We start from the raw sequence: 26230 nt of genomic DNA on the forward strand, positions 1-26230 counted from the left end.
GCCATAATTTGGAAAGAGATGGGAATCAGTCTTGATCAGGGGCATAAGCAGGAGGCGTGGGACTGTCATGGTGTCTTTTTCCCTTAATCAAGTCATATGCAAATCCTATGAGCAATGATAAGCTTAATGTTGATCTCAATAGATGCGAAAATAAACTCAAGTCCAAATTCGAGGAGACCCAAAAGCTGTGGCAATATACAGTTAATGTCCCTTCCCATCCTCCCAGTAAATATACAGGAGGAGTCGTGGGTGTGTGGACATGGATCAGGCTGACAAGCTCCAGGCAGAGGGCACAGCAGTTGCAAAGAAACCTGGGAAGGCCAGAAGTGGTTTGATTAGCCTTGAGGCGAAGGAGCCATGTGAAGCTGGGAGCAGACCAAGCAGAGCGACAGGCAGGTGCACATGATAAGGGCTCCGTACGGGAGGCTGAGCTGTGTACCTGTCCAGCTGTGGGGGAACAGAGCTGGCCCCCTACATGTTGGAGAGCTCAGGCGACGAGCCCTGGACACACCTGCGGGGTCTTTGAACCCTAAGTCATGAGGAGAAGAGAAAGAATGTGCCCACTTTGGGAACACAATACGTGTGTGTGAATGATGATTTTTAACAACTTTATCTCTTTGCTTTCAGGTCTTTTTCTTTAAAAGAAAAAAAAAGTGCTCCTCTTTAGTTGAAAAGCACTTCTGCAAATCCTGTCTCTGCCTCATCTCTCTTTCTTCTCCACTCCCCCCTAAGGTTGAAATAGATTTTATTTCTCCCCCAAGCCCTCTATGCTCCTTTTTCTTCCTACTTCTCCCTATTTTCATGATGTATGTCAGTCCCGTTGCTAGGCAGCTGTTACACTCAACCCACCACTCAGCATTCTGAATGCTGGAAATTAGCCCCAAATAGCTAGAAAATCACCCCTCCGCACCTGCACTGTGTTTGCTGTGAGAGCATGCATATGAGGAGCAAAATGAGCAGTCCCGGCAAGTTCGTAGAACAAGTGAAATGCGTCCCTATTTAACTGCAGATAGAGAGCTACGTTTCTGGCGAACATGCGAGGTAGAGAAGCCCTGGAGTGAGTGCCCTGTGGGAAAGTAGCAAGCAAATGGTCATAGAACAAACCACATCCTTGTCCTATCAGAGCTAGAAATGAAAGAACAAAATAATCTGGAGCAAAACAGCAGTACCCCCAAAATAAGCATGAATAGAACGTGGGCTGTGTATATTTCTATAAATGCTGCCGACAAGCTCTGGTTTTCTTCCTTGACCCTGAAAAACAAAATGCTTTGCGTGGTTCTATTTCCCCTTCGGGCTGTGGACCTTTTCATTTATTTATGCAGAGAGTCAGCAGCGCCCGGTGCTTGTGCTCCCCCCCCCCCCGCACCCCCACCTGCTGCTGTCTTGCTGGCATCCCGGTCCGGCTCTTCTGTTCCCTGGCAGGGTTCGACATTCCCCCGTCACCCACCAACTCCCTTTCTCAGTGTTGATGCGCTCTCACATGTAGACTCTGGCCACATTCAAATCTGCCTTCCTTCAGCTGCTCTGCTGTTGCTCAGCGAGTCCTGCCGTCCAGCCTTCCCCTCTCTCCTCTGCACCCTCTCTCCGGCCTCCACTCTAGAGCTCCAAGGACATTCCCATCCCGACCTCCTGTTTCTCTTCCTGTGGATGCTCCAGTCCAATTCCTGATGGATGAGCTCCATGGTGCTTCGCCAACATTGTTTTGTTGTTCCTAAGTCAAGTATGTCCGTGAGAAGAAAATTTCATGAGGTCTTGACAGATGAAAACCACATCTTTTCTGAGATATCGTTCTGGTCAGAAACATCACACGTGAGCATATGCAGTCAAATGAGAGTGTAGCTTGGCCTGTTTTGGTAACCTATGCATTTCCTGGCAGGGTATCTTGCTCGTGATGGGTACTCAATAAATATTTGCTGAAGAGAATTAAATTTTAAGGGGTCTGGAGACCAGAATTTTCACAACAGAATTGCGCTTGAGCATGAAGAGATGAAATCCATATTCAGCAAACAAACCATTTCAGAAAAATTGCATCTGAAGTTGTTGTTGTTGTTTTGTGAGCATTAACTTGTATTTTTCTAGGGAAGTGACTCTACAGTTTCATGGTAGGCTTCTCAAAGGAGTTAATGAAGAGACACTACTTTGTTTCACCTGACTCTGTGGCCACTCCATAAGCACTATCTTATCTCCAGATTCACAAGAAATAGGACATCGGTGTTCTTAAGATTAGAAGGAACGATCACTTTGGAAAAGACAAATATGCATCTCATCACATTCCTTAGATTCTCCTGGACACTTCTCAGTTGTTTGTCCTTCTCTGTCTCTTCACCTTCATTCTGTCCCTCTTCAAATATAGAGATTCCCGAACGAACACAGCCTGCGATCTACGATATGGTCCTTCTCTCTACTGTGATACCTGTTAGGAGCTCAGTCATCCTGTGCCTGGTGGTGTGTGTTGTACTCCAACCTTTGATGTAGAGAAAGAACTTAATGACTAGCATGCAAGTTAGAGAATTTTTTAACTGTGCTAGAACTTGCCATGAAACCCCACACTTCAATATTGGCCGTTTGGGCTGTGGGGTAGTTAGAAGAAGGGAAGTTGAAAGTCGGCAGACACATTCCCGAGAGAAGCAAGACAGAGCTTTTGGTTTCAGTCTCAGGGACCCATGAGGACCCAGGACGAGGATGTCTCCTGGGTGGTCCGCCCCATCCCACCCATCAGGCAGAGGGTCGGTGACAGGTGAAATTGACCACAGCTGGGCAGTTGGCAGCCAGCGGGCAGTGACTCTGTTTCGGGGTGCTGACCAACACCTGGTCGACACATTCTTCTGGGGCTCCATCAGAGTCTTCCTGTGGTCCTTCCTGATCCTTCTGTCTGTGCAGCATTAGTCCAGGAAGCAGTTCCTCCCCCCAGTGCACTCCATCTCCAGGGATGGATGTCAACTTTGTCCTCCAGTCTCTTGGGTGGTGCTGGACTCCCTCAGCATCCACATCCGTCCATCTGGAAGCCCTTCTGTGTTGGCTGCCAACATTGCACGGGACTCCTCCAGCCCCTCCCACTTCAGTGCCTCCATCCTGGGCTGTAGGAAGGGCCTCTGGATACTCTCTCCCTAGCTCTCCACCTCACAATGCCCACTCCCAGGAGACAGCTTCAGTGAGATTCTCCCAGGGTCAGATAGTAAGACCCATCTGTACACACTGGGGCTCCCCAGGGCTCCTGGAGTCAAAGCCCGAGTGCTTAGAGTCTCCTGCCTAGTCACATCCTTACCTGTGACTCTGGGTCCCTCACCTTTCCTCTGCATGCTCTGTTCCAGCCACATTCACTGCCTGGCCCTGCTCAGGGCTTCTGGATTTGCTGCTCCCTCAGCTTGGACTCCTGTTCCCTGGAAGGCAACGCAACATCCTTCCCCACCGTCACATACTGCTCCCAGTAAAACCTTGCCTGCCCCATTTTTTCCCCACCTCTTTCCTTGTATCCGACATCCTTCCTCATGTGTGTTGCTATCCTTTCTGTCTCTATCATATTTAATGTAAGAATTTTCATTTGATTTGTCCCTGCTGCATTCCATGCACCTGTTTTGTGCTCAGTCAATAATGCTATTAGTATTGGCCAATTGACTGAATGAGCCCAAATGAATGAGTCCTGGCACTCGGATTCTGGACGTAGAATTAGATCCCAATCATGTCCTTCAACCCAAACCAGGACAAGACAAGAACGGGTTGTTGAGGAGACTTGACATTGACATAGTCAGTTGACATGTCTCAGACACAGCCAGGTGCCAGTATAAAATACAGGGATCTTCCTCATCTCGGACTAGAGAAGCTGAGCAGGTGTAGGGAATGGAAGCTGTGAAGTCCTATGTCCGATGACACCTGTGCTCACCCCCATGTACTGCTCCAGGCTCATTATTACCCCTCACAGCTGGGTTGGAGTTTCTGTGAGATCATGTTTTAGCTCCGTGATCGACCTGGGACACCACCTATAGATGACACTCGCATTCCAAAAGGCAAAATGTTTTTAATGACGCTAAAATAGCATACCTCATGCTGTCTGAGATGATGTGTTTGTCTTTTCAGCTGAAATGTCAGAATTATACCACTTTTAGGTGTCACAAGAACAATACGAAATGAGAAAAAAAGCACCAAGTGTAAGATCTTTGTTCTGACTTGTTAATACTGTATTCAGATACTTGAATTATGTCAATTCAGTTCTCAGTGATAATTAGCAAAGCTCCAGAATGAGACAATTGTAAGAGAATAAAAAGATAATTTGAGTGATTTCATTTCATTGTGTAGCTCTGACTAAATGGTGGGAATGTGCTGGCTTTCCTGAGTGCTTGAATGAGTCTGGGTTTCATTCTGAGCTCTAGCTTATTGTTGGGGTCCCAGTCACCCCAAGGTCAGAGGACCTAGAATTCTTACCTGTGCACATCCCGTGTGCGGCTGAGGATGCTGAGAGTTAGCCTTTTCTGTCTCTCATGCTCTAGCCCTCCCATTTCTGCTCTCAAGCTATCTGGGGCTGGGAGCCTGTTTCTTCCTGCCTAAACTGTGTCAACGATGGCTGAGAGACTGTCTCTGCCGTCGCACTGCCCTGGTTTCAAATCCCCGCTCAGCCACTATCTCTTTCAATGTCCTAACAGAGTGCCACAAACTGAGTGGCTTAAAAAAACAGAAATGTACCTCTGGCAGTTCTTGAGATCCCTCCAACCTCTGCCTTCCTCATCACATGGCTTCCCTTGTGCATCCTTGTCTGGTCGAGGCATTCTTGTCTTCCTAGAGGGACACCACCCTATTGGACCAGGGCCCACCTTAATGCGCTCATCTTAACTGCATGACATCTGCAAAGACTCTATTTCCAAAGAAAGTCACATCCACTTATCTTTTGGAGGGGCGCAGTGCAACCCATAAAATCATCTGTGTGAACTTGGGCAAGTGCCTTGTTGTCTGTAACCGTCAGCTTTTTCACTGTCAAAAGAAGATTACCATGCAGTCCTCCTGCAACTCTGAGGAGTATGAAATGCATCCCCTCCACCCCCGGCCCGGTTTCTTGGCCTCTCATCCCTTATTCATACTTACTGCGTGCAAAGGCAATCCAGCAGACCACAGAATGCACAAAGACGGCCCATCCCCTGGGAAGCTCACACACTTTGAGGATGCATGGGAATTAGACTAGTGCTTTTAATACCATACAGAATTCGTGTCTCATCCTGAAAAACACACGCAGACAGAACTGGGAAGGGGGAATGACTTGTGAGGTGGCCGGCCACGGGCCCCGAACCAATGCTCTGCAATGTTAGAACCTGAGGCTGTCTTTACTTCCCCACCCAGTTTCTGCCCTGTTCAGACACACTGGGCAAGTACATCATCTGTCTCCTTTGAACCATTCAGATGTCATAAAACCTAATCTGTGTTGGCTCACTGGTGTGTGTATGTCATACACCAGCATTTCTGTAGATGCCCATACGTTTTAGAGGTCAGCCCCACTGCCCTCTGCACACGTTATTCCCAGTCCCGGCCCTGCACACACACATTCCCGTTCTATCCACTTTCTCTGTTCTGCTCTACTATGGAGACACCCTTGTCTCTTCTGCAGCAACAACACACTATGACCAGTAAAAAAGATAAATACCAACTCCAGGGCTTCCTGGGTAGGAGATCTCATTCTTGCCTCTTATAAAAAAACACATAACTGAATACTTCCGTGTGCCACAGATCCTTGCAGTCCATTGGGTGGAATCAAACTGATGAGCGAGATTTTTCATACCCTTGCCTCTGGCGCTTCAGTTTTCATGTGCAGGCTCTGCTACCTGCTATTTTTGCACCCTCCTGTACCCTGAGCTTGATTCATGAGCAAAAATCTGTGTATGAGAAGGAAGGGTTGTGGCCGACATTGATGGATTGAGTTTACCTGACACATGGCTACCAAGATTAGGATCACTCTCAACCCAGGACAACTCATATACTGAGTGCTCAGGGGTAATGCTAAGGATATAAAGAAGGAAATAAATGCCTGCTCCTGAAAAGTTCAAAATGTGTTTTTCTCAGCATGCATCCTACAGCCCCACAGTTCCCACAGCATTGCCCCACGGTGCCATACCTCACTTACCTGTGACCCTCACAGAAACAAAGAGGGGTGGCTTGGTCTGCTGTGGCTGGCGGGGGGGGGGGGGGGCATGCCCGTCCTCTCCCAGCTGCTCAGAGGGACCCCAGAAGATAAATACCTGTGGGCAATGCACTTCCTTCCTCCCTGCTATACGAAAACAAAGAACTCTTTAGAAGTTGCAACAAACTTGAGATGGAAAGCTATTTTACAGAAAGTCACGGAGCACTTAGGTGATTGACCTTTTTAGCATTAAATTCCCTGAGCAGCCCTGCACCCCCCTGCAACATAGGAATCATAAAGTCAGTGCTGCCCAACGCAGTTACTAAATCCTTGCCTGTTTCTTCTGTCTCTGTGCTGCCTCTTGCTCTTCCTCTTCCTCCTCCTGCTCCTCCTCTTCTTCCTTCTCCTTCTCCTAATGCAGTTTTACTTATATGTCATGTTAAATATCCTGCATGCAAGGGAAATTTTATATAGATCTTTTAAGTGGCTGATAGAATTTTCAGACTTTTTTTTAAATCCATAGAAAACCATTATACTGCCATGGATTTCAGCTAAGGAATGACAGTCAATTATTTCGAAGAACTTTCAGAAAATAAATTAATTAAATGTCCTTCTAGAAGATTTAAAATACTCAATATGTAACATAATGGGAAGAAGCTACTCTACCTCTCACTTAAATAAAACTTCTGGATATTTTGATACTCATTTATTATAGATTCTAACTATATATAGGTCCACTTTCACATGTCAATAAAGAATTGTAAGATTTCTTAAAAGATATATATATATTTTTAAAGATTTTATTTATTTATTTATTCATGAGAGACACAGAGACAGAGAGACGCAGAGAGGCAGAGAGAGAAGCAAGCTCCATGCAGGGAGCCCGATGTGGGTCTTGATCCCAGGTCTCCAGGATCACGCCCTGGGCCGAAGGTGGTGCTAAACCGCTGAGCTACCCAGGCTGCCCAAAAGATATATTTTTAAAAGCATTCTAAATATTTACATTAGAGCTATGAGTTTTCTTTCTCTTCAGTTTTCTTTCATTAAATGGTTTCCATTATTCCGTGATAATAGTGTCAAACATACATGAAAGGATTGAAATGTATATTTGGCTCATTTTAAAACTCATTTTCCACCTAACAGAAGAGGGTTATTTCCTGGGTGGACAATCTGAAGTGTACAACTGATGGAGATGTGGAGGTTTGTAGGATCATGTAGGGATTGGGGAGGATTTATTATTTATTTATTTATTTATTTATTTATTTATTTATTTATTTATTTATTTATTTTTACTGGCAATACTATTCTTTTTTTTTTTTTTTTTTGAGGGAGAAGCATGCTTTTTACAGCACCTGTAAACAGTCAGTGAAGTATACTATTTTGAGTTCCCCACATATATATTATTTTTTTTTTGGAATGTTAAAATACCACAACACCAACTGCATTACATAATAGTTACTGAAGGCAAGTCAGGCTAAAACAAGGGTAAAGTTTTATGGCTAAAAATATTCATAGCAGCAACTTTTAAACGATGATTTTATTAAATCAAGTCATTGCACTGGTCATTTTATTGCTACAGCAAAACAAGGCCATTACATTTTTAATGTTTTCATTTCTGATTTTAACTGATTGTCTTATTCTCTTCATACATTTCAAGTTTAAATGCAAGCATAAAATGTTTACCAACAAATCAAGAGAGCACTTGTTTTTTTTTTCCTGTGATCACAGTAAAAAGCATAAAAAAGAGAACCCCCATTCTCTTCCTATCTTCAGGCTTAAATTTTGTAAAGAGGTAACAGCTTTATAGTAAGACCAAACCACTAAATCTCAGTGGTCACACACAAGCACACACACAAATACTCCCAATATTGAAATACAAGTAGGAAAATTAGTAATATTATGTGTTTCAAAGAATAGCAAACCTGAAAAATACATTCACTAATAATTTGGCAATGACAGATTCCATGCTGTTCATCTCTAGTCTGTCATTTATACTCACTTATAGAAAAAAAGAAAAAACAATGATTTATCTCCCAGTAAAGGCTATTATCATTAGGGACCATTTTGTGATATGAACTTTATGAATAAAAACAAAATTTCCATATCAAGAGCAAATACCACTAAATTGCTAGCTTGAAGAAATCATTTTTTCCCTTTGAGTTTGGCTTTAAGAACTTTACTTTTTGGTCAAGGACAGAAAATAGAGCCACAAAACTTTAATTTTCCATTCTGACTGAGGAACATACAAAGCAGATACTTTAAATGTATGTCGGCATTCATGACCACCTTCATTTTATGCACTGGTGAGAAAAATGACCAAGAAAAACTTTAAGAACACCCTGAAATCTGCTGGAAACTTCCCTCACCCCATTAACAGGGTGAGGAGGGGTCACTCCAGCCAGAAAGCTAGAGAATGATTTCTAGGATACAATGTTTTTATTTCTAAGGACTTTCATTAAAAGAAAGTAAAACCTAACTTTTTTAGCAAGAAGGGAATCATTCAACAAGTCATTTAAAAATATTAAAACAGGAATTAACAATTTTGTTGAGTAGTGACCTCATCAGAAAAGCCCAGACTTTAAAGAGTTAAAAGTGTACACGCTCAATGCACAATCAGGTTTCGGGATTGGGGAGGATTTAAAAAGCAGGGTGACAAAGACAGCTCTGTTGAACAGAAGCATTTGCTGGACAAACTCAGTCATGGCTTTCATGTCCCTGCTGCTTTTCACAGGTACAAGCCATTGGCCGATACACTCCCGGGCGAGAAGAAGCAGCTGTCTGCCGAGGAGAAGTGTCGCCTTGTTCTCCAACAGTGCAAACTGCAAGGCTGGCAGGTTAGTGACCAGCAAGTTGCTCACATAGTGGCTCAGGGTTGGAATAAGTGAGCTGAGTCATTGGGGGAGCCACCAGGCTCACCGGCAAGGACTTGGATGTTTGGCAAGAAGAGACAGTCAGCGTGTTCCCTGGAAACGCGTGTCTCTGACTTACTGCTTGTGGCGGCCTGGTGGCAAACACGTGAGGGAAACCAGCAAGCTCCCTTTGGAGCGTGGATGAGGACTTCGTGAAGCCGCCTTGTTTGCCCAGCTGTCAGAGTCACCTGTCACTCAGGCCTTCCGAGGGATCCGAAAGAGAGCAGAGATCAGAGAAGGCTGCATGAACACCTTGGTTTCTTGGCTCCTAGCTGGTAGGTGGTCAGCGTGCTTCGGACCCACTTCCCGATTCCTCAAGGGCCATATCTCCCCTGTTTGTGGTTTCTCTTTGCTGCCTTTCAGCCACACACTGACACTGACAATGTCCCTGTCCCTTCAACCTCACTCTGTGGCATAATTTTCCTAACTGGAAACATTTCATTCTCTTCTGTGACGCCCCCCGTGGTTGGCAGCGTCCAGGGGCCCGCTGGAGAGATAGATCCTCCTTCCAGAAGGAAGAACTAATGTGATACAGAATAGCATGGGGGGCCCCAGAAACAGTGGGGTACGGTTCTGGTTTTATTCAGTACCTGAAACAACATCGGAATGCCATCAGTGACTAGCGTGCAGAACAGAGGGTTTGAAACCTCAGAGAACTGAGGTCATAGTGATGTGAGAATGGGAAACAGAATAAAGCCCCAGACACCCCTGGACGTTTCTCCCTATAAAACAACAGAACGTGCTTAGGTGATGGCAAAGAGCGTGGCAGCTAATGGCTTTGGCAAAATATAACCATTACCAAAAAGCTGACATAAATGTCATATTAAAGAGCGGTAGGCATCTCCAAGAGACAGTGTAAGATAACGGATGAGGCTAAAGATGAGGGCTTTCCTTCAGATGGTTCAGAAGTGCCGGACGTGTGTGGCGGCGCCCACCCCAGGCGACACAGGCAGAGACTGCTGGCTGACATTGCCACACTCATCTGCCTGCAACGAAGGACAAGGAACCTAGAATGTCAGCACTGATGACTGATGGCTTAATTGTCTGTGCCACCCAATCTCTCCTTCTATTATCTTCTTTACCTCGCCTTTGTTTTAAACTAATAATGGAGCTGAGCTTTAAATAGTCTGAAGGAGGAAGCGCACACATCTGTAGTCGTCATGGATGCACATCCTTGCCGGGAGGTTGCAGTGGGAAGAGAGCACGGGGGAGTCACTAACACACAATGGTGTCCGCTCACCACTCTGGAGCCGGGGACAGGAGATGTGGGTGGGTTCACATAGGAACTGTTCCACAGACTCGTAGGTAGCTGAAGTCATTTAGACTGAATCTTTGCCAGAGTTTTTAAGTATTTGAATAGTAGTGGTTCATGAATACGTAACTCTCAGATTCTTGTGTTGTATTTTTTCCCTTTAAAGAATACTCTCCGAGGGTCACCTGGTTGGCTCAGTTGTTAAGTGTCTGCCTCTTGGTTTTGGCTCAGGTTGTGATCTCAGGGTCCTGAGATCGATCCCCGTGTCAGGCTCCACTCAGTTCAGAGTCTGCTTGAGATTCTTTCTCCTTCTCCCTCTGCCCCTCCCACTCATACTCTTGGTCTCGCTCTATCTCTCCAATTAAAAAACAAATAATACAGATAAGGATAATATGTTTTACTAATACTGAAAAGAAACTCAAGTTGTAGGAAAAGGTGAGGGAACTTGGAACAGTTTTTCCAAAAGCAGGGAGTAACCAGGGTGCGTGAGGAGCATCAATCCTCTGATACCTGTGCGTAGAGCATGGGTCACACATGGTGACTACTGGGAGGCAGTTGGTACACCCTGCAATACTTGAAATTGCAGCTGGGGATGGTATTAAATTGGAACATGCATTGGGACTTTGAACAAGGTCATCAAAATAAAAAAAAAAAAAGAAATGGGTCCCCATTTCATTACACTAGTCTACTTTTTTCACTCCTTAATGCCCCACGGGAGACTAAAAATATGGGACAAAAAACAATAAATAAATCCATCTATTCACTGCACGTTTGCTTGTGTGTTCCATATTCAATAGTTAAGAAAGACTAATTTCTTCTCCAAAATGTGACTTTTCATATACTTTATAAAGAAAAATCATTGACTTCATAGAAATAAAGCCTATCTCTATTATACTTTCACACTTTTATGCCAGAATTTTTAATTAATTAATTTAGAGGGAAGGGCAGAGGAGAAGGAGAGAGAAAATCTTAAGCAGACTCTGTGGCCAACCCAGACCCCCCAGCTGGGCTCAATCTCACAACCCCGAAATCATGACCTGAGCCCAAATCCAGAGTCAGGTGTTCAACCTACTGAAGCCAGCCAGGCGCCCCAGCAAAAGAGCTTTTAACACATCATTTATTCCTGACCTGGAAAGTCAGACTCCCCAGTTTCAAAAGCAAAGCATTTGTTTGAAATGTGTTGGTCATTGTGGGAAGACTTGTTATTATTTTCCTCTGGGTGGTCAATCAGGGCAAATTGAATGAGGAGCCGTTGAAGCAATGTAAGGTCCTAAGGGGTGGCTGTTGTTTCTGTAGCATGATTCCCAAATTGCTAAGAGTCACACTGTATGTTTCCATTAAGCAGTCTGTGTTCATCCTTTGGCTCTGAATGGTTACCAGGAATTGATAGTCATTCTTTTCCATATTTTTAAAAGCAGCACCAGAAGACAGCAGGCATCAGAGCCATCCTTTGCTGTGTGAAACTGCATAGAGTGTTAGCTAGAAATTCTATTCTCTTAACTAAAAATATGATCATCCGCTCACTGTCGCTCTGATAGATCTTGGAGGTGTCGTGAGATTGCTTCCGCTCCCCTTTTCATTAATCAGGCTTTGTGCAGGGAAGGAAGCCTCTGAGGCGTCAGTAGGGGGTTCTAGCTCCATGTTCTCCCACTTCGGTGCATTGTAGTGACTCCATGGCATCTCCTGTTTCAGCTGCGAATAGAGACATCTTCCCCTCAGTGCCATGGGGTTTGTTTACCAACCCATGCGTGCTGTATATTCTCTGTGTGGTTGTGGGTCTGGCGTCCGTGTGTGAGGCACTGGAAATTTTAATATTTCATACATGATGATTCCTCTCATGTACAGAATGTGTTACAACCATTCAGAGCTTTGGTTTTATTTGATTTAAACCTAATAACAACTGTACGCTGAAAAAGGAAAGTCGGCAGGGTGAGCGGTAATGACCTCATTTGAGATATGAGGAAATGGAGTCTTGCAGATCAGCATACTGATCAGGGTATTAGGTGCGGTTAATGTTTAGTTTCAGGGGAAGGCCCCTTTGCTGAGACTGCATCTATGTCTTGCTATGCTGTGTTCTTTCCACTGCATTTAACTCGATCTATATCTTTTAATGTAACCATGCAAAGCCCTTTTATTCAGATTACAGAACTTGAAAGGCATAGATTATGTATCATAGTGTGAGCTTTGATCAAAGGCATTTATAGATTCCTTTATTATTCTGAGCAGATTGCTTCTCGTAGTTAGTATCTTTTTATGTTGATAATTCACCTGGTAGACAAGGAGAGTCACGCTGACTCCATCCCGTTGCAGGCCGATTCTGATCCCAATCTTCCTTACCCAAACCACCAGCCAGTGACCCTTACGTAGCTCAGTGCTTTTGGACTCTCCTTCCTTACTGCATCTTGAAACAAAAAGGGGGAGAAGGAGAAAGCGGAGAGAAAGAAAAGAAAGACAAGATGGACACCAAGACCTGGAATCAAATGAGGAATCTCAGGAAGGGTTTGATCTCAGTTTTAGACCGAGCTGCTACTCTGGTCGTCCCCAGGCAGCCCCAGGAATGGGAGACGATGACGCTCCTGGAAATGGAGTCAGGGTCACACTCGCTTCCAGCTCACAACTTGAGTGAAGTTGGTCTGAGAATGGTTGTAGTGAGCCGTTTGAGTAAATCCCCAGTTTGCAGTGTGTCAGGCTTCACTCCCTGCCATATTCTAACTTTGCAGCATTCTGCACCTCTCCAACATTTGTCCTCTCCTCTCTGCTTTCTTCTTACCCCTCACATTGTCCATCTTCTGTAAGATTACAGGCAGCCTCTCCATCACCGGGGATTTGTGTGTGTCGAGTTGGCTCTGTGTCCCCAGCACAGGGGGCAGAGGAGGAGGCATGGGATACAGTAGCAGATGAGTCTTGGTCTCTAAGAAGCTGCCAAACCATACTCTATATTTTATGTGGATATGTGGACATTTAAGAATGCATCTAGGGAGTTGTTTTGAGATGATAGTCAAGTAGAAGTTTAGCCCGTATCTATGATTAGAAGGTAAATGTGTTAATAAATTACCTATGGAATTAAGAATTGTTTTTAAAACTTGTTCCCGCCCCATAAATACAATTTAAAGAGAATATCATATAGGGCCAAATTAATTATTTTAAACATTTATGAAAAACCTGTTAATCACACTGCTTGTGTTTTGCTCTAAAAGCATTTTCGCCTTCAGATAATAAGTAACCTGTTTTGTATTTTACACCAGGAGCCTTCACTTCTAGAAGGAGGCTTCAGCCTTGTGTCACATGATTCCAAATGGTCACCACAAGTTTTAGTGAACTTGTTCATGATGCTGTTCTCTTAACATTCTCGACATCGCAGATTTCACATCAGATGCTTTTATTTTGAACAAAAGTGAAAAATGATCAGGATGTAGTGGTGGCTGCCAAGGAGCCCTACTTGCTGATGGTTTCTTGTTCATGTTTACAAGTAAATGATAGGTCTTTACAAATATGGCGGCCTCGTCAGAGCCTCATCCTTATTTCATGGAATTTAAGCTAGTTGTTGTAGGAGGGATGGAAGGTTCTGGAGGTAATCTGAGTAGACTGACTCAATACGATTGACTTGCAGAACTTTGGTGAGAGCCCCTTGTGATTTCTTCCAGGATCTCAGTTTTCTGTGTCTCACCGGATATAGTTTTCTTTATGAAACAGATTCTTCAGATTACTTCATATGTGGAAAAGATACAAAGAGTCTGAATTAAGTCACAGTCTGAAAACCAGTTGCATGGAGCCGCTTGTTATTCACCTTCTGTTGTTGGTTTTTAAAAGTTATTCAGGTATTTGCTCCATCTAAACAGACATCTTCAGTTCAGTCCTCCTTTAAGGGTGTTTTGAAAATAATCCCTCCAAATCCAGGCACATTTAATCAACCACTTTCTGCCCTGATTTCCCCATGCCACAGAAAAGTGACTGGCAGGCATTTAGGCCCATGTGGAACATGCTTGTTTTGCTATGTTATGTCATTTATGTAAAGTGAAAACTTTTGAAACTACTAATTCTAAGTGGAAAAATAAATGGTATAATCTGATTTTCACACATTTTATATGAATCAACTGGTTATAGGATGATTTTTTCTGTGTAGTTATTTGAATGCTATATTCATTTGAAAGCCATCTGGTGGGATGACGAAGGGAGAAACAAATCTGTCAGAGTCAGCCCCTGCGCTGCCAGGGGCGCTGCTTCCCCACACAGGCACTCGGAGCACAGGGAGAGTCAGTGCAGGGAACGGTGGCCCTCGCTTGGGGAAGCTTTCACTGGTGAAATGTCACTGTCCTTTCAAACAGATTGTGACAGCTTTGGGGTGGAGGAGGCTTTGTGGAAAGGCAGAGGAGAGAGTCCTGTGAGGTGAAGCAGGGAAGATTACTGGAAGCTGGAAGAAGAAATGGAGAGCATGTGACATGGTCTCAGGGTGAGAAGGCAGATCCAGCAAGACTTCCGGTGACTTTCCTCAAGATTATACAAGCAGAAAGTGAGAGACAGAGCTAGAACTGCAGCTTTGTCCCAACAACCCATGTGACATGATAGCTACTCACTCACATGTGAGCACATGCTTGTGTGTGTGTGTGTGTGTGTGTGTGTGTGTGTGTGTGTGTGACATAGAGCAGGATCACGATCATGTCAGACATAATAACAAGGGGCTCTCACAAAAGACAAACCCTAAATCTGAATGAAATACACTTTTCCTATTTTGTTCACTAACAAAAAATTACAAGACTTATTTTCTTTACCACCAACTTCTAGTGTGAGTTTCAGGGGATGGCCTAGATTTCATGGTGTGTCTCCATAAAATATATGATCTTTGAAGGAGCCACTCTTACAGTGCTGAGAATCATGAGATTAACATTTTACCATAACATTAAATAAAATCCGTTGGATGAAGGATTTATTATTTCATTAATCTAAAATAGTACAGTAGAGAAAAGATAATAAAAGTAAGAGCAAGAAACTGTTAAAGTTTTAAGCACCTTCCACTTTTTTTACATCTTCTAAAACAAGACAATGGTATTAGAGCCCTTGGCTCTTATTAGCACAATAAATTAATGGTTTATAACCTTTGTTTTATTACTCAAGGAGCACTTCATAAATCAGCTGTAAGTACAAGCTAGAAAATAGCCTATAAAATTTTTCTTTCTCTCACATTCCTTCCCTTTCTCTAGAATTATTAATGTTGAAAGCAATAAACGTTAGTGATCTTAGCATATCTCTTGGTACTGTGTGCATTATAAACTGAGAATTACTATATAGATGCGTGTATAAGGGCTTTCCTTTTTTCTCTTACATTAGACAGACGTGCATACATATGAGCACATTTTTGTATGAAAGTATTTATTCTTGATAAGAAATTTGAAAAATAGAGAAAATTAAAGAAGAAAATATAAATCACCCATAAATGCACTACCCAGAGATAAGTACTCCAAATGTTGAGTGTGTATCCACTGACCAAGCTTTTAAAAATGATGTTTACAATGTCTGATTCCTGGTCTGTGTGTCTCTCTCCTCCTTCACTCTGAACTTCATTGAGTAAAAATAGTATGTTTTCATATACATATATGTATGTGTGTGTATGTGTGTGTGTGTTTCATCATTACATTCCCTTACATCCCTGTAGAGTCTGGCACATAATAGATACTGAACCAGTATTTGTTGAATGAATGAATGAACCTACTTATTACCAGATTTTCTCCTTGGAAGTGAAGGTATCCACCATCAAGCCTTACGGACATTTATGATACCTTCTCCTTTAAAGTAATTTCACATCGTTCCTCTCAGCTTCCTTGCACAAAAGGCTTAGTATAATATCTGTCACATAATAGTAAGTGAAATCTAGCTGTGCCTGGTCCTAATCCAGCTCTTATCTCTTAGAATGCTACTTCATTTCCCCTGGCTCCAGGCTTATGTTTGATTAAGGCAACAAGCATTTATTGAGCACCATTGATGTTCCTGAAGTCACACAGGAGCGATATGGTACAATGAGAAGGGATAATGCTATGTCCCTTGTATGTGGCATATAGGCTCACAGGGTTGGGACCGGGAGGGAGATCAACAATAATAAAGAAGCACAGAGTGGTTGGGATCCACTTCAGGAGGGAGCCCACAAGGACCCTGGTTTAGAGAGGGCAGGTGTCATGAAGGACATCTCTCCAATGAACACGTGTGGGCTGAGATCTGAAGACTGAAGAGCAGGAGGTGCGGTCTGGGGCAGGAGCAGAGTGTGCCAGCCCTGAGATGAAGTCAGCTGAGGGCTGGTGGTGTCCGGAGCGCTGGGAGAGAATGGTCCATAGGGCAATGTTTCTCAACCTGGTGTTTTCTTGATCGCCACACGAGGGAGGAAAATTAGCGAGAGAATTACTCCTGAATTCATTCCTGGAAAGGGTGAAACAGTCCTCGCTATGACACTGGCTTGCGGCCCTCCAAAGCTCAGTTCTCCTGGACAGTAGCTAACAACAGCTCAACAGCCCCTAAAAAGTGGTGGAGCTGTCCATGTGTCATCCAGTGTTCCATCTTGTATACATCCATCTCATTGTCCCCAGTTCCAGGTTTATTTAGGCCTAAAGCAAGCCTTTATTAAGCACCTATAGTATACTACAAACTTGTAATAGCAAAAGAGTTTTTTGCGGATCAGGAACCAGTTTCACTCCTTGGGGACATCAAGTCACCACCTTTAGTACTGGGCTTAGTGGTAAGCAGGGGTCAAGTCTGTGGGATCTTGGTTGCATCAGAACACCATGTTATGCTTTAAGTTCATTTTGAAGCCATTGATAAGCTTCAGAGAGGATGGTGACATGACCTGATTTATGCTTTAAACATGAAAAAATGCATTGCTGGACAGCAAGAACAGAGCTGGGAGGCCAGTTAACAGTGAATGTAGATGGAACAAAGGACAGCCAAGGCAGTAAAGGGACAGAACATGACTCACAGTGACCTTCAATAGATAGGCCTATTCCATCACTTGAAGAGCTAAGCCTCTTTTCAAACCGACATTATTAACAAGGGCAAATTTGCTGCACAAAATATGTATGGATCTCCAAATGATGGAAGCACCTGGCCCTCTAGGAGTTCAAAGCAGAAGATGGTTCACAAAAATAAATGCAGATGAATCTTAGGGAAAATTCTGGTGTGAACACACCACAGAACAAATATTTGGGAAATTACAAAAGCTCTAAGTATTTTTTTAATACCTAAAAATGCTCTTCAGGATGAACAATATAAGAGCCGGTGCCCAAGATGAAGCGCCAGTAGTATTCCTTGTTTTAGAAGTAGAGCGAACCTCAGAAGGCACAGATGGCAATGACTTGGCAGATGATGGTGCTGGAGAGCCCTCTGTGTTTCCCTGTGTGCAGGCCATGGGCAGGATGACGGGCTGTGATCGTGCGGCCACTGTTGTTAATCATTTATAGCATACACATTCCATGAGACAGGTAATTCTTATTCACATTCTCAAGGCCATTTTGTTGAAAACAGAGACCAGACAGTGTCCCTTCGATGACTACATCAACTTCTCCAAGGCACTGTCTCCTCTCCAATTCTGAAGCTGATCAGCATTGTTTGGGTTTGGCTTTGGTTCACTTTGCCCACTGTGTGACTGAGCTGAAGAGGTTTACTTTCCCAAGTGCTCTTGACTGACCACAGCAATGTGATTTCTGTAATGACGTACTATGTAGGCTCAAACAGTGAGTTATTCACACTAGTCAGCTCAAAGTAGGAGTTTTTGTTCATCTCTGCTTGCTGTACAGGTCATACTGTTCTAGGTGAGAGTAATTAATTTTCTTAACCTGTAATTATATGTAATTTGAGCCGAACCACCTTCCTCAAATACCGGAAGATGTGGTACTCCATTCGATGTGTGTGGCTGTAATTATCTTCTCTGTGTTGAACTGAAACTTCAAGAATAGTCTATTTATAACAAAAAGAACTTGTATTTTAGCATAAATGTATCCTCTGAGGATGTTTAAAAATATATCTAGAGCCAGGCTGAACATTAGAATATTTCCAGTTGGTAGTTTCTCAAAGCTACCATGAAAATGTACAGTATTGAAATATCAATAATAAAACATACACACATAGAATAATGCCCATCCTTAGAAATGTAATGAATCAAAGAAGTAAATAGGGGAAATATGTGAATTCAGCCTGAAGAAGATGAATTTTGGTTAAAGGGTTGTCTTACTGAGCTTCTTGGAAGGATAGACCATGTTCTATTCTTCCTTGTAGTTCTAGAGCCTAGCAAGATGCCTGGTATCAGGAAAGCCCCTGGTCATTGTTGGGATGGATGGATAGATAGATAGATAGATAGATAGATGAGTGGATGAATAGAGGGATGGGTGGGCAGGTGGGTGATTGGATACAGGGAAGGATGGATGTGTGCATGGATGGATAGAGGAATGGATAGAGTGGATGAGTGGATGAAACGATGGATGAATGATTAAATAGATGGAGAGGACAGACACTTGGTAGGATAGATGGGTGAATAAATATGAAAAAAGAAAATCAGGAAAGCTATAATGATACAATGTGCCCATAGTATGTGAAAATGACACACAATAAGGCATCAGTGTAGAGCTTTTCTTGGGTGCATGTGGAAGTGTTGGGGTTTGGAGATGTTTCTGTCTGGAAGAGATTACCTGGTAGGTACAGAAAGTGCTTTGCATGGTAAAAGTAGAAAGAAGAGTGCTTTAAAAGAACACAATGATATCCTCAGATCAGCAGGAAGGAAAACAAGGCTGATGGGAGACTGATGCAGACATCAAAACACGTAAAAGAAAGACTGGTGCTCAGAATGTTGTCAAGAAAGCTGTTTTAAAACTGGGAAAAGACCTTCTTTGGTAGGGAATTTTTGGGAGTGCTAATATCGTGGTGAATAATGACCACTTTTGATGCAACTATATAACATGATATATCTTGTCTTTTAAATGAGAAGTGCTTTTAAGAATAATGCTACTGTTTTTAAAGTAAGGAATATTAAAATTTTCAAGGATTAATTCTTTGTCAGTAATAATGAAAAGAAAGCATTTTTGCAGCAAAAAATAAGCATTCACCATAAACTATTATTAAATGTATGGTAATTATTAATAAAGATATGTCAATAATTATAGACATAGTATCTAACATAACACTTAGAGCAGTAGTGACATTATTATGATTTTTTTCAGTAGTGACATTATTCAATGCAAACTCCATGCATGAGAATGCTGCAGGCCCTTGATGGTGTCTTAAGTCTCTAAGAGAGTTTTCTGCTCTCACAGAGTGTGTGGGAAGCTAAAGTAACAGTAAATAACACTCATTTTAAAAAAGTAAGAAGTGTGAGCTCTTCAGAGATTAACAAAAAGGATATTATGGAGGGATCCCTGGGTGGCTCAGCAGTTTAGAGCGGTTTAGAACGGTTTAGAGCCTGCCTTCGGCCCAGGGCATGATCCTGGAGTCCCGGAATCAAGTCCCACATCGGGCTCCCTGCACAGAGCCTGCTTCTCTCTCTGCCTGTGTCTCTGCCTCTCTCTCTCTCTCTCTCTCTCTCTCTCTGCCTCTTGTGAATAAATAAATAAAATCCTTTTTTTTTATTAAAAAAAAAGGATATTAAGGAGGGCTTTGAATGCTGAACCCAAAGGTTTACATTTTAGTTTCTCGGCAATATGGAATCATTGAGTACTTCTGGATTATTAGTAATTTGGAAGCAATGTGCAAGATGAGTCAAAAGCAGGTAAAGAATTAGAGGGCCAGATAAATTCTAGATTTCAGTTTGCGATAATCTTATAGGAGAAATTTGTTGGCACCAGAAATATGCAAGGTTAACATTTTTGTTTCTCACTCTTTTCATTGGATGCATTTTTACAAAATGAATGAGTTCAAATAGTTTAAGCAATTTTTTAAAAATGTATTTAAAATGAACTGCCTTTTAAGATCTGAGTTCTTGTTATCGCTAGTGTCCATTATAATCACCCTTGAAATTCTGCTGTCTTCCTTTTAGCATTCCATTTACTTTTATATCCTTCACCTTAACAGATGTAACTTACGATATTTATTTTCCAACATCAGCCTAGCCCACATGATCTCACAGTCAAGTTAAGTATTTGGACAGGTACACAAATAATGACAAAAACAGGAACTCAGTGGTATTACAGAGGTACAGACTAGGTGCATTAGGGATGTGGATGTGCTATTATAATGAAATCATTATTTTAAGGTACACGCTAAACTCAGAGTTCACCAAGCTGTCTATGTTGTAAAGGGTGAATAGGAGCTTATCCAGTAGAGGATTGAAAGAAAGGCATATACTGTATGTTAAGCCAGAAGAGAAAACCAAGCTCCCATTTTGGAATAGTGAGCAATAGATACGGCTTGAGAATAGATAAACCTCAATGCATTGAATAAAGCCATACTATAAAAAGACAAACAAACATTTCAGAAGAGTTTGAATATTTTCCTGAAAATCGTGACCTGCTATTAGATCACTTCAGGCATGAAAGTAACATGAGCTCGATGTTTAGAAAGACCGCTCTGAACATAGTTTTGCCCCAGTCTCCCAATCTGTGAATGGGGGACGTTCCTAAAAGGGCGAGGCCAGTATTAGGCTCCTCCTGCTGGAATCCCAGGATTGCCATGGAAACCGTGAGTGTCTGTACCCCTCACAGGAGGGCCACCTTTACCAGCAAGCTTGCCCCACCTTCTGTTTGTCTGCACCTCTGTGATTGGAGGCAGCCTTCAGTAATGATGGGGAGAAAAGGGAGAACATATTCATAGGTCCCTTTGATCTCTATCCAGTGTGTCATCCAGGCCACCTACATGCCATCCAGCAGCTGTCTATGATCCCCCAGCCTCCACCTGTAAAAAAATCCCTGAGAACTGTAGCAGTAATTGAAGCTTTCGAAGTCATCAATGACAATTTTGTTTAATCTCTTAAAATCTGTCACTTCAAAAAAAAAAAAAAAACCTAATGGTTTTCTAATAAAAATAGCGATGACTATAATTCACAGATGGTTTACTTTTACAGGAGTCAGAATGACATTAACATTTTAATCTCAGATCAGAACACTCTGCATCTAGGGAGTACACAAAGAGAGGGCTCAGTAGGAGAATGTTTTAACCTCTCCTTCTCTTTGATTATGAGAAACATCTTTTTCTAAGAGAATGCAACCAAAATAAAAACTGTAGGTGATCGGAACATTTGGTTGCATTTGAAATAATCCTAATGCATCAGATTTGGTATAGCACACTAAGGCACAGATTACAGAGTAACTTTACAGGAATTCATTCCCATAGAAAAAAATTAAAGTGGCCAGGATTTTTCTCCTGATCAACATCATTAGTAGACAATGGAAATACAGAATCTGGGTTTTTTTTTTTTTTTTTGGCTAAAAAAGATTCCTAGATTTATGTCCCAGTAATACTTAGCCCGAGTGATAGCAGAGGACTTAAGACTACAATGTGTTACTCAAAACAGTTTCTGACAAAGAAATCCAAAATACCACTAAAAGATGAATTTCATTCTTTAAGGAAAGAAGAAGCATTTATTATAAACATGACATCTCTAAAAGACCAGCAAAGTCAAACAAATGTTAAAATTTCCAGTGAGTCTCTCAAATTATTGCCAAACCACAAATAAATTACATGGTAAAAATAAGAAAGAAAGAAAGAAAGAAAGAAAGAAAGAAAGAAAGAAAGAAAGAAAGAAAGAAAGAAAGAAAGAAAGAAAAGAAAGAAAAGAGAAAAGAAAAAAAGAAAAGAAAGAAAAGAAAGAAAAGAAAAAAAGAAAAGAAAAGAAAGGGTCTGCCCATTGGATAAGTATGAAGTATACTCAAATAGCTGAATAGAATTTTTTAACCCATCTGAATGTGATGGTAGAACAAAACCCCCGCCATGCAAGCAAAGTCTCTGGCTACCTTAGGGGGACACTTGTAATGTAAATTCAGGCTTCTGTCCCTTCCCCCTCCCAATGAACCAAAAGCCCAGAAGCCTCCTTCATTTGCAAAGTCTTTGGATTTACCTCTGGAGAATTTTCAAGGGCATAACTATACCAAACCTCACCAGGAGCTTTGGAAGCTGCCCTATCCTCTGGCTCCCAGAGGAGCGTCTGCCTGTCTAGCGCCACACCTTCTCACATGCCCTGTGCCTCACATTCCTGCCCAGCTCCTCTGTTGTCAGGGATCCCAATCCATGGATCTCAGGAAGGAGTCCTTTTTTTCCCTTCCTGCAAGCCATTCAGATCTGCCTTGTGAAGCACTCAGACCACTCAACTCCTTAACTACCCACCTTCCACCTTCAGGTCCTGTGATGTCTCTAATACACTGTGAGAAAAACCTACTGCTTCCGTATTTACCCCTCTTCTAATTTAGCTCCCATATGTGAACTGAAAACTGGACATTCCTGAAAATACTGTTATGAGGTTTCACTTTTTCTCACTTCCTGTGTCTCAGTGGAGGAGCAAGGCCAGCTGACTCATTGCTCCCCAGCCTTCTGTGTTACATCTATAGCATATGTAGAACACTTTCACCCCACTTTTCTTTTATCGCCCCCGTCATTTGTTCTATCACCTACTGGCTTCCATGACTTATCTTCAGTTTGCTGAATGACTTAGGGTCTGGCTTATGTTTTCATTGTCCATCACATCTTATTTTCATCCTTGAAGACATTATCATCCACCGCTATGACTCATCTTATACCAGGATTTCACAATTCCTTATGTTCTGTTTCTAATCTGAATCCACCCTCCCCACATCCCTACCACTTGTGAAGTTCAAGAATATATCTTCATATTCTTAAGAAGATGTAAATATATGTGCATAATGGCAAATATACAATGCAATATAATAAGAGAAATAAAGAATCATTCATAGGGTGTTCTGGGAACACAAATGAAAGTCATCAAAGCCCTACTAGGTGTAGATAAATGAGTACCAGAAATCTAGTAATGGAGGTAGGGTTTGATTTCAGTCATGAAGGATAAATAAGAGTTGGCCAACAGACAAGCAACAGCGGGTTTTCCAAATCTGAAATGTCAATGACATTATATTGTCCCACTTCACCAAGTGCCTCCCAGAGCCAAGCCCAACAACCCATTCTTCCAGACGGTTTTAAGAAGGAACTTTATAAATTTCATATAAAACTTCAAAAAGTATTTTTATGAAGTTTAGCCAAGATCCTCTTTAAATCTTTCAGTGCATCTACATTGTTCATAGAAAAATGTCTAGGTTTTCCTGGAATACTTTTCAAAACGTGGCCACCAATTATGTGTGTTGCTTCTTCCCTCATCACTGTTCATGCAGCTATGCCTGAGGATAGATTCCCTGCCCCTTGGTGTTCACAGGCTGGTTTTTCTATCCCATATTCATCTTCTCCCTCTATCCTTAGACACCGTGGAGAATTCCTACCCATCCTTCAAGACTACATGGCTTAGATAACTTGCTTCTCAGTGAATCCTGCCTGACCCGTCTTAATCACCTCTTCTCTTTGGTGTCCCTTAGACATGACTCTCATTTTTGCTTACTGTTGGTCATCCCCAGAAGCTTCTCTCTGAGGACAGTATCCTCCTTTGTATCCCCAGGATCTAGCACAGTTCTCAAGATAAACCTTCTTCGGTGTTTTAAATGGCTGTTAGATATATCACTGTAAAAGATCTTTGTCATCCAATCCAACACCCTTCAGCGTCTCCATTTAATTAAGAGAGTGGAACTAGAATCCAGTTGTCTTAATTCCATCACGTAGGTCTTTTCCCATGTCAAGCTCCTGCCATCAATTAGTTCCCGTAGCTATCATTACTGACTCCCACCCATTGTGTAGAATTGCTAGCTCTCACTCTTCTAGACCTGCAGGTTGGGACACAGGTTTGCATGAATTTTGCCTCTGGGATTAAGCTTCCCACCATGAGTTGCATGCACACCACAGTCAACAATGAATAGAAAGATGCCATGCTCCCTCCTTCCCAGTGCCTGTCTCACAGATTTGTTCCGCAGTGCTCACAGACAGTACCAACTGTTCTTCCTGTTGACTGCCAAAATAAGTCAGCAGTTGGGAAGGGGGAAAAAAAGAGACTATGAATTATGGAAAATAACTAGGGAGAGGGAGTGGCAATACAATGGGAAAAAGTAGCGACTCTCTGTACTTTCCCACCCAGGTGACTGTCTCAAATTTCAACAAACTAAAAGAAAACTAAATGAAGACCAGGATCCAAGCCACTGAAACAGTATTTGAGAACTTTCCCCATTAATCGGACTCACCAGCCTGGCCACCATAATGCAAGACTCAGGCCCCAATCGCTTGCACAACCGTGTGTTTCATTAAGACAGCAGATCATGGCGAAGGGGGCAGTTAGGTGGAAGGATGAGGAGTGAAGTGACAACATATGTTTGGAATAAACCCAGTTTCCATATGAAAAGGTTCGTAAACCACCTCTGGCCAAGCCTTCTGGAGACAAGTCTGACCTCTAAACCCTTCCAGTGCCTAATGGTGTGTGCCTACGTGCAAGCTTTGGGTGTCATTGTGATGTATGCCAGGGCTGTGGGGTGTTAGCATCTTAACATCCCCAGCTCATGCTTGGGATCACACGTGTTAGTCTTCTCATTTTGGTGGCGTTTATCTCAAGTGCTAAGAATATTATCACAAGGTTTGCCTGAGCAGTTTTTTTCTTAATCTCACAGAGTATCACCTCGGAGCTCCCACAGCACCTCATGTTAGTATTTACCAGGCCCTTCTGTAATTATTTATGTTTGCTTCTCCTCAGAGCCTGCATGAGTTTACATCGTGAGGGGCATTCCTCACACCTACCACACTTCTGTGAATTCTTAGAAGATATGCACAACACACAAGGAAATTATTTTGAAGATGCATGGATGTGGTTTATTGTTTTGTGGCTTTAAGACTTTCCTTTGGCAGCTGTCATCCTCAGTAGCAGCACGTCTGGACTAGCTCGCATACCACTATAGCTTTTGTAGAAGCTGATTTGGTGACTCGCTTTTTAAAAATTCCGGAGAGAAATGCTCATTGTATTACTGTTTACACAATCATCTAGAAGATTATTGCTCATAGATGACTTTGTTAAGACCTTTTACTTTTGTGCTGTAGCTCTATAATTGTGGTTGTATAAACATTCAATTTATCATAATACACAGTGTAGTGGGGAAAAAATAATTGAAACAATTTTGTGCGTCAGCTTTATGGTTTTTTTTTTTAATCTTTCCGTTTTATTGTTTTCCTTTTCAGAGACTCAACCCCCCTGCTTTGAGTTGAGGAAAGAAAAGAATCACAAAGGGAGGATGAGGGTCTAGAATGTGAGCGTTGTTGATGGGGATGGTCTTACCTTCTGATGGAGTCATGGCCACTGTTCCTCATTGGCCCTGCAGGGTGCAACCACCACAAGTCTAGTATGAGGGCATTTGCAAATATTAATGACCATATGTGCACACAGCAAACACACTTATTCGAATAGAACCTTTGGGATTGTGAGTAAATGTAATAGTGTTGTTAAGAATTAAAGAAGATGTACCGGAATTAATTTTGTTAGCTTTGTTTCTTCTAATCCTCTTCTGGAAAAACCTCTTGCCTGACTGTTTTCCCATCATCATTTTTGGCATCTTCATGCTGTTTAATGTCTCCCTGCTGTTTGTGTTTTAGATGGGAGTCCGAAAAGTGTTTCTAAAATACTGGCACGCCAACCAGCTCAATGATATGTGCCTGCAGCTGCAGAGAAAGATTATAACCTGCCAGAAAGGTAACAATTACACCCTAATCTTTCTGAACCTCTTTGAGCTGAAATACAAAATCATTTTAATGCACCCCTGAGTTGAAACATTAGTAGGATCTATGCTGTAGGGGGTCCCCTCTGTCCTTATGATGACACTGTATGTGGGCAGCTTTCAGGCACTGAGCCAGCACGGTGGCTCTGTTTGCTCTTTACCTGTCTCTCAACCAGCCTATGCACATGCTGCTCTCATAGTTTAT

At 42.4% G+C, this 26230-nt stretch overlaps 1 protein-coding gene across 1 annotated transcript in view; it reads left to right on the forward strand.

Moving 5' to 3' along the window:
- Positions 1–26230, forward strand: part of MYO16 (myosin XVI) — a 444013-nt gene that overhangs the window by 335127 nt on the left and 82656 nt on the right. Inside the window, exons 27-28 of the mRNA XM_055335623.1 lie at positions 8832–8934; positions 25904–26000. Of these exons, the coding sequence (XP_055191598.1) occupies positions 8832–8934; positions 25904–26000 (200 nt within the window). The remainder of the gene's footprint in view (positions 1–8831; positions 8935–25903; positions 26001–26230) is intronic.

Source organism: Nyctereutes procyonoides, unplaced genomic scaffold (assembly GCF_905146905.1).
Source record: "Nyctereutes procyonoides isolate TBG_1078 unplaced genomic scaffold, NYPRO_anot_genome, whole genome shotgun sequence".
Lineage (NCBI taxonomy): Eukaryota > Metazoa > Chordata > Mammalia > Carnivora > Canidae > Nyctereutes > Nyctereutes procyonoides.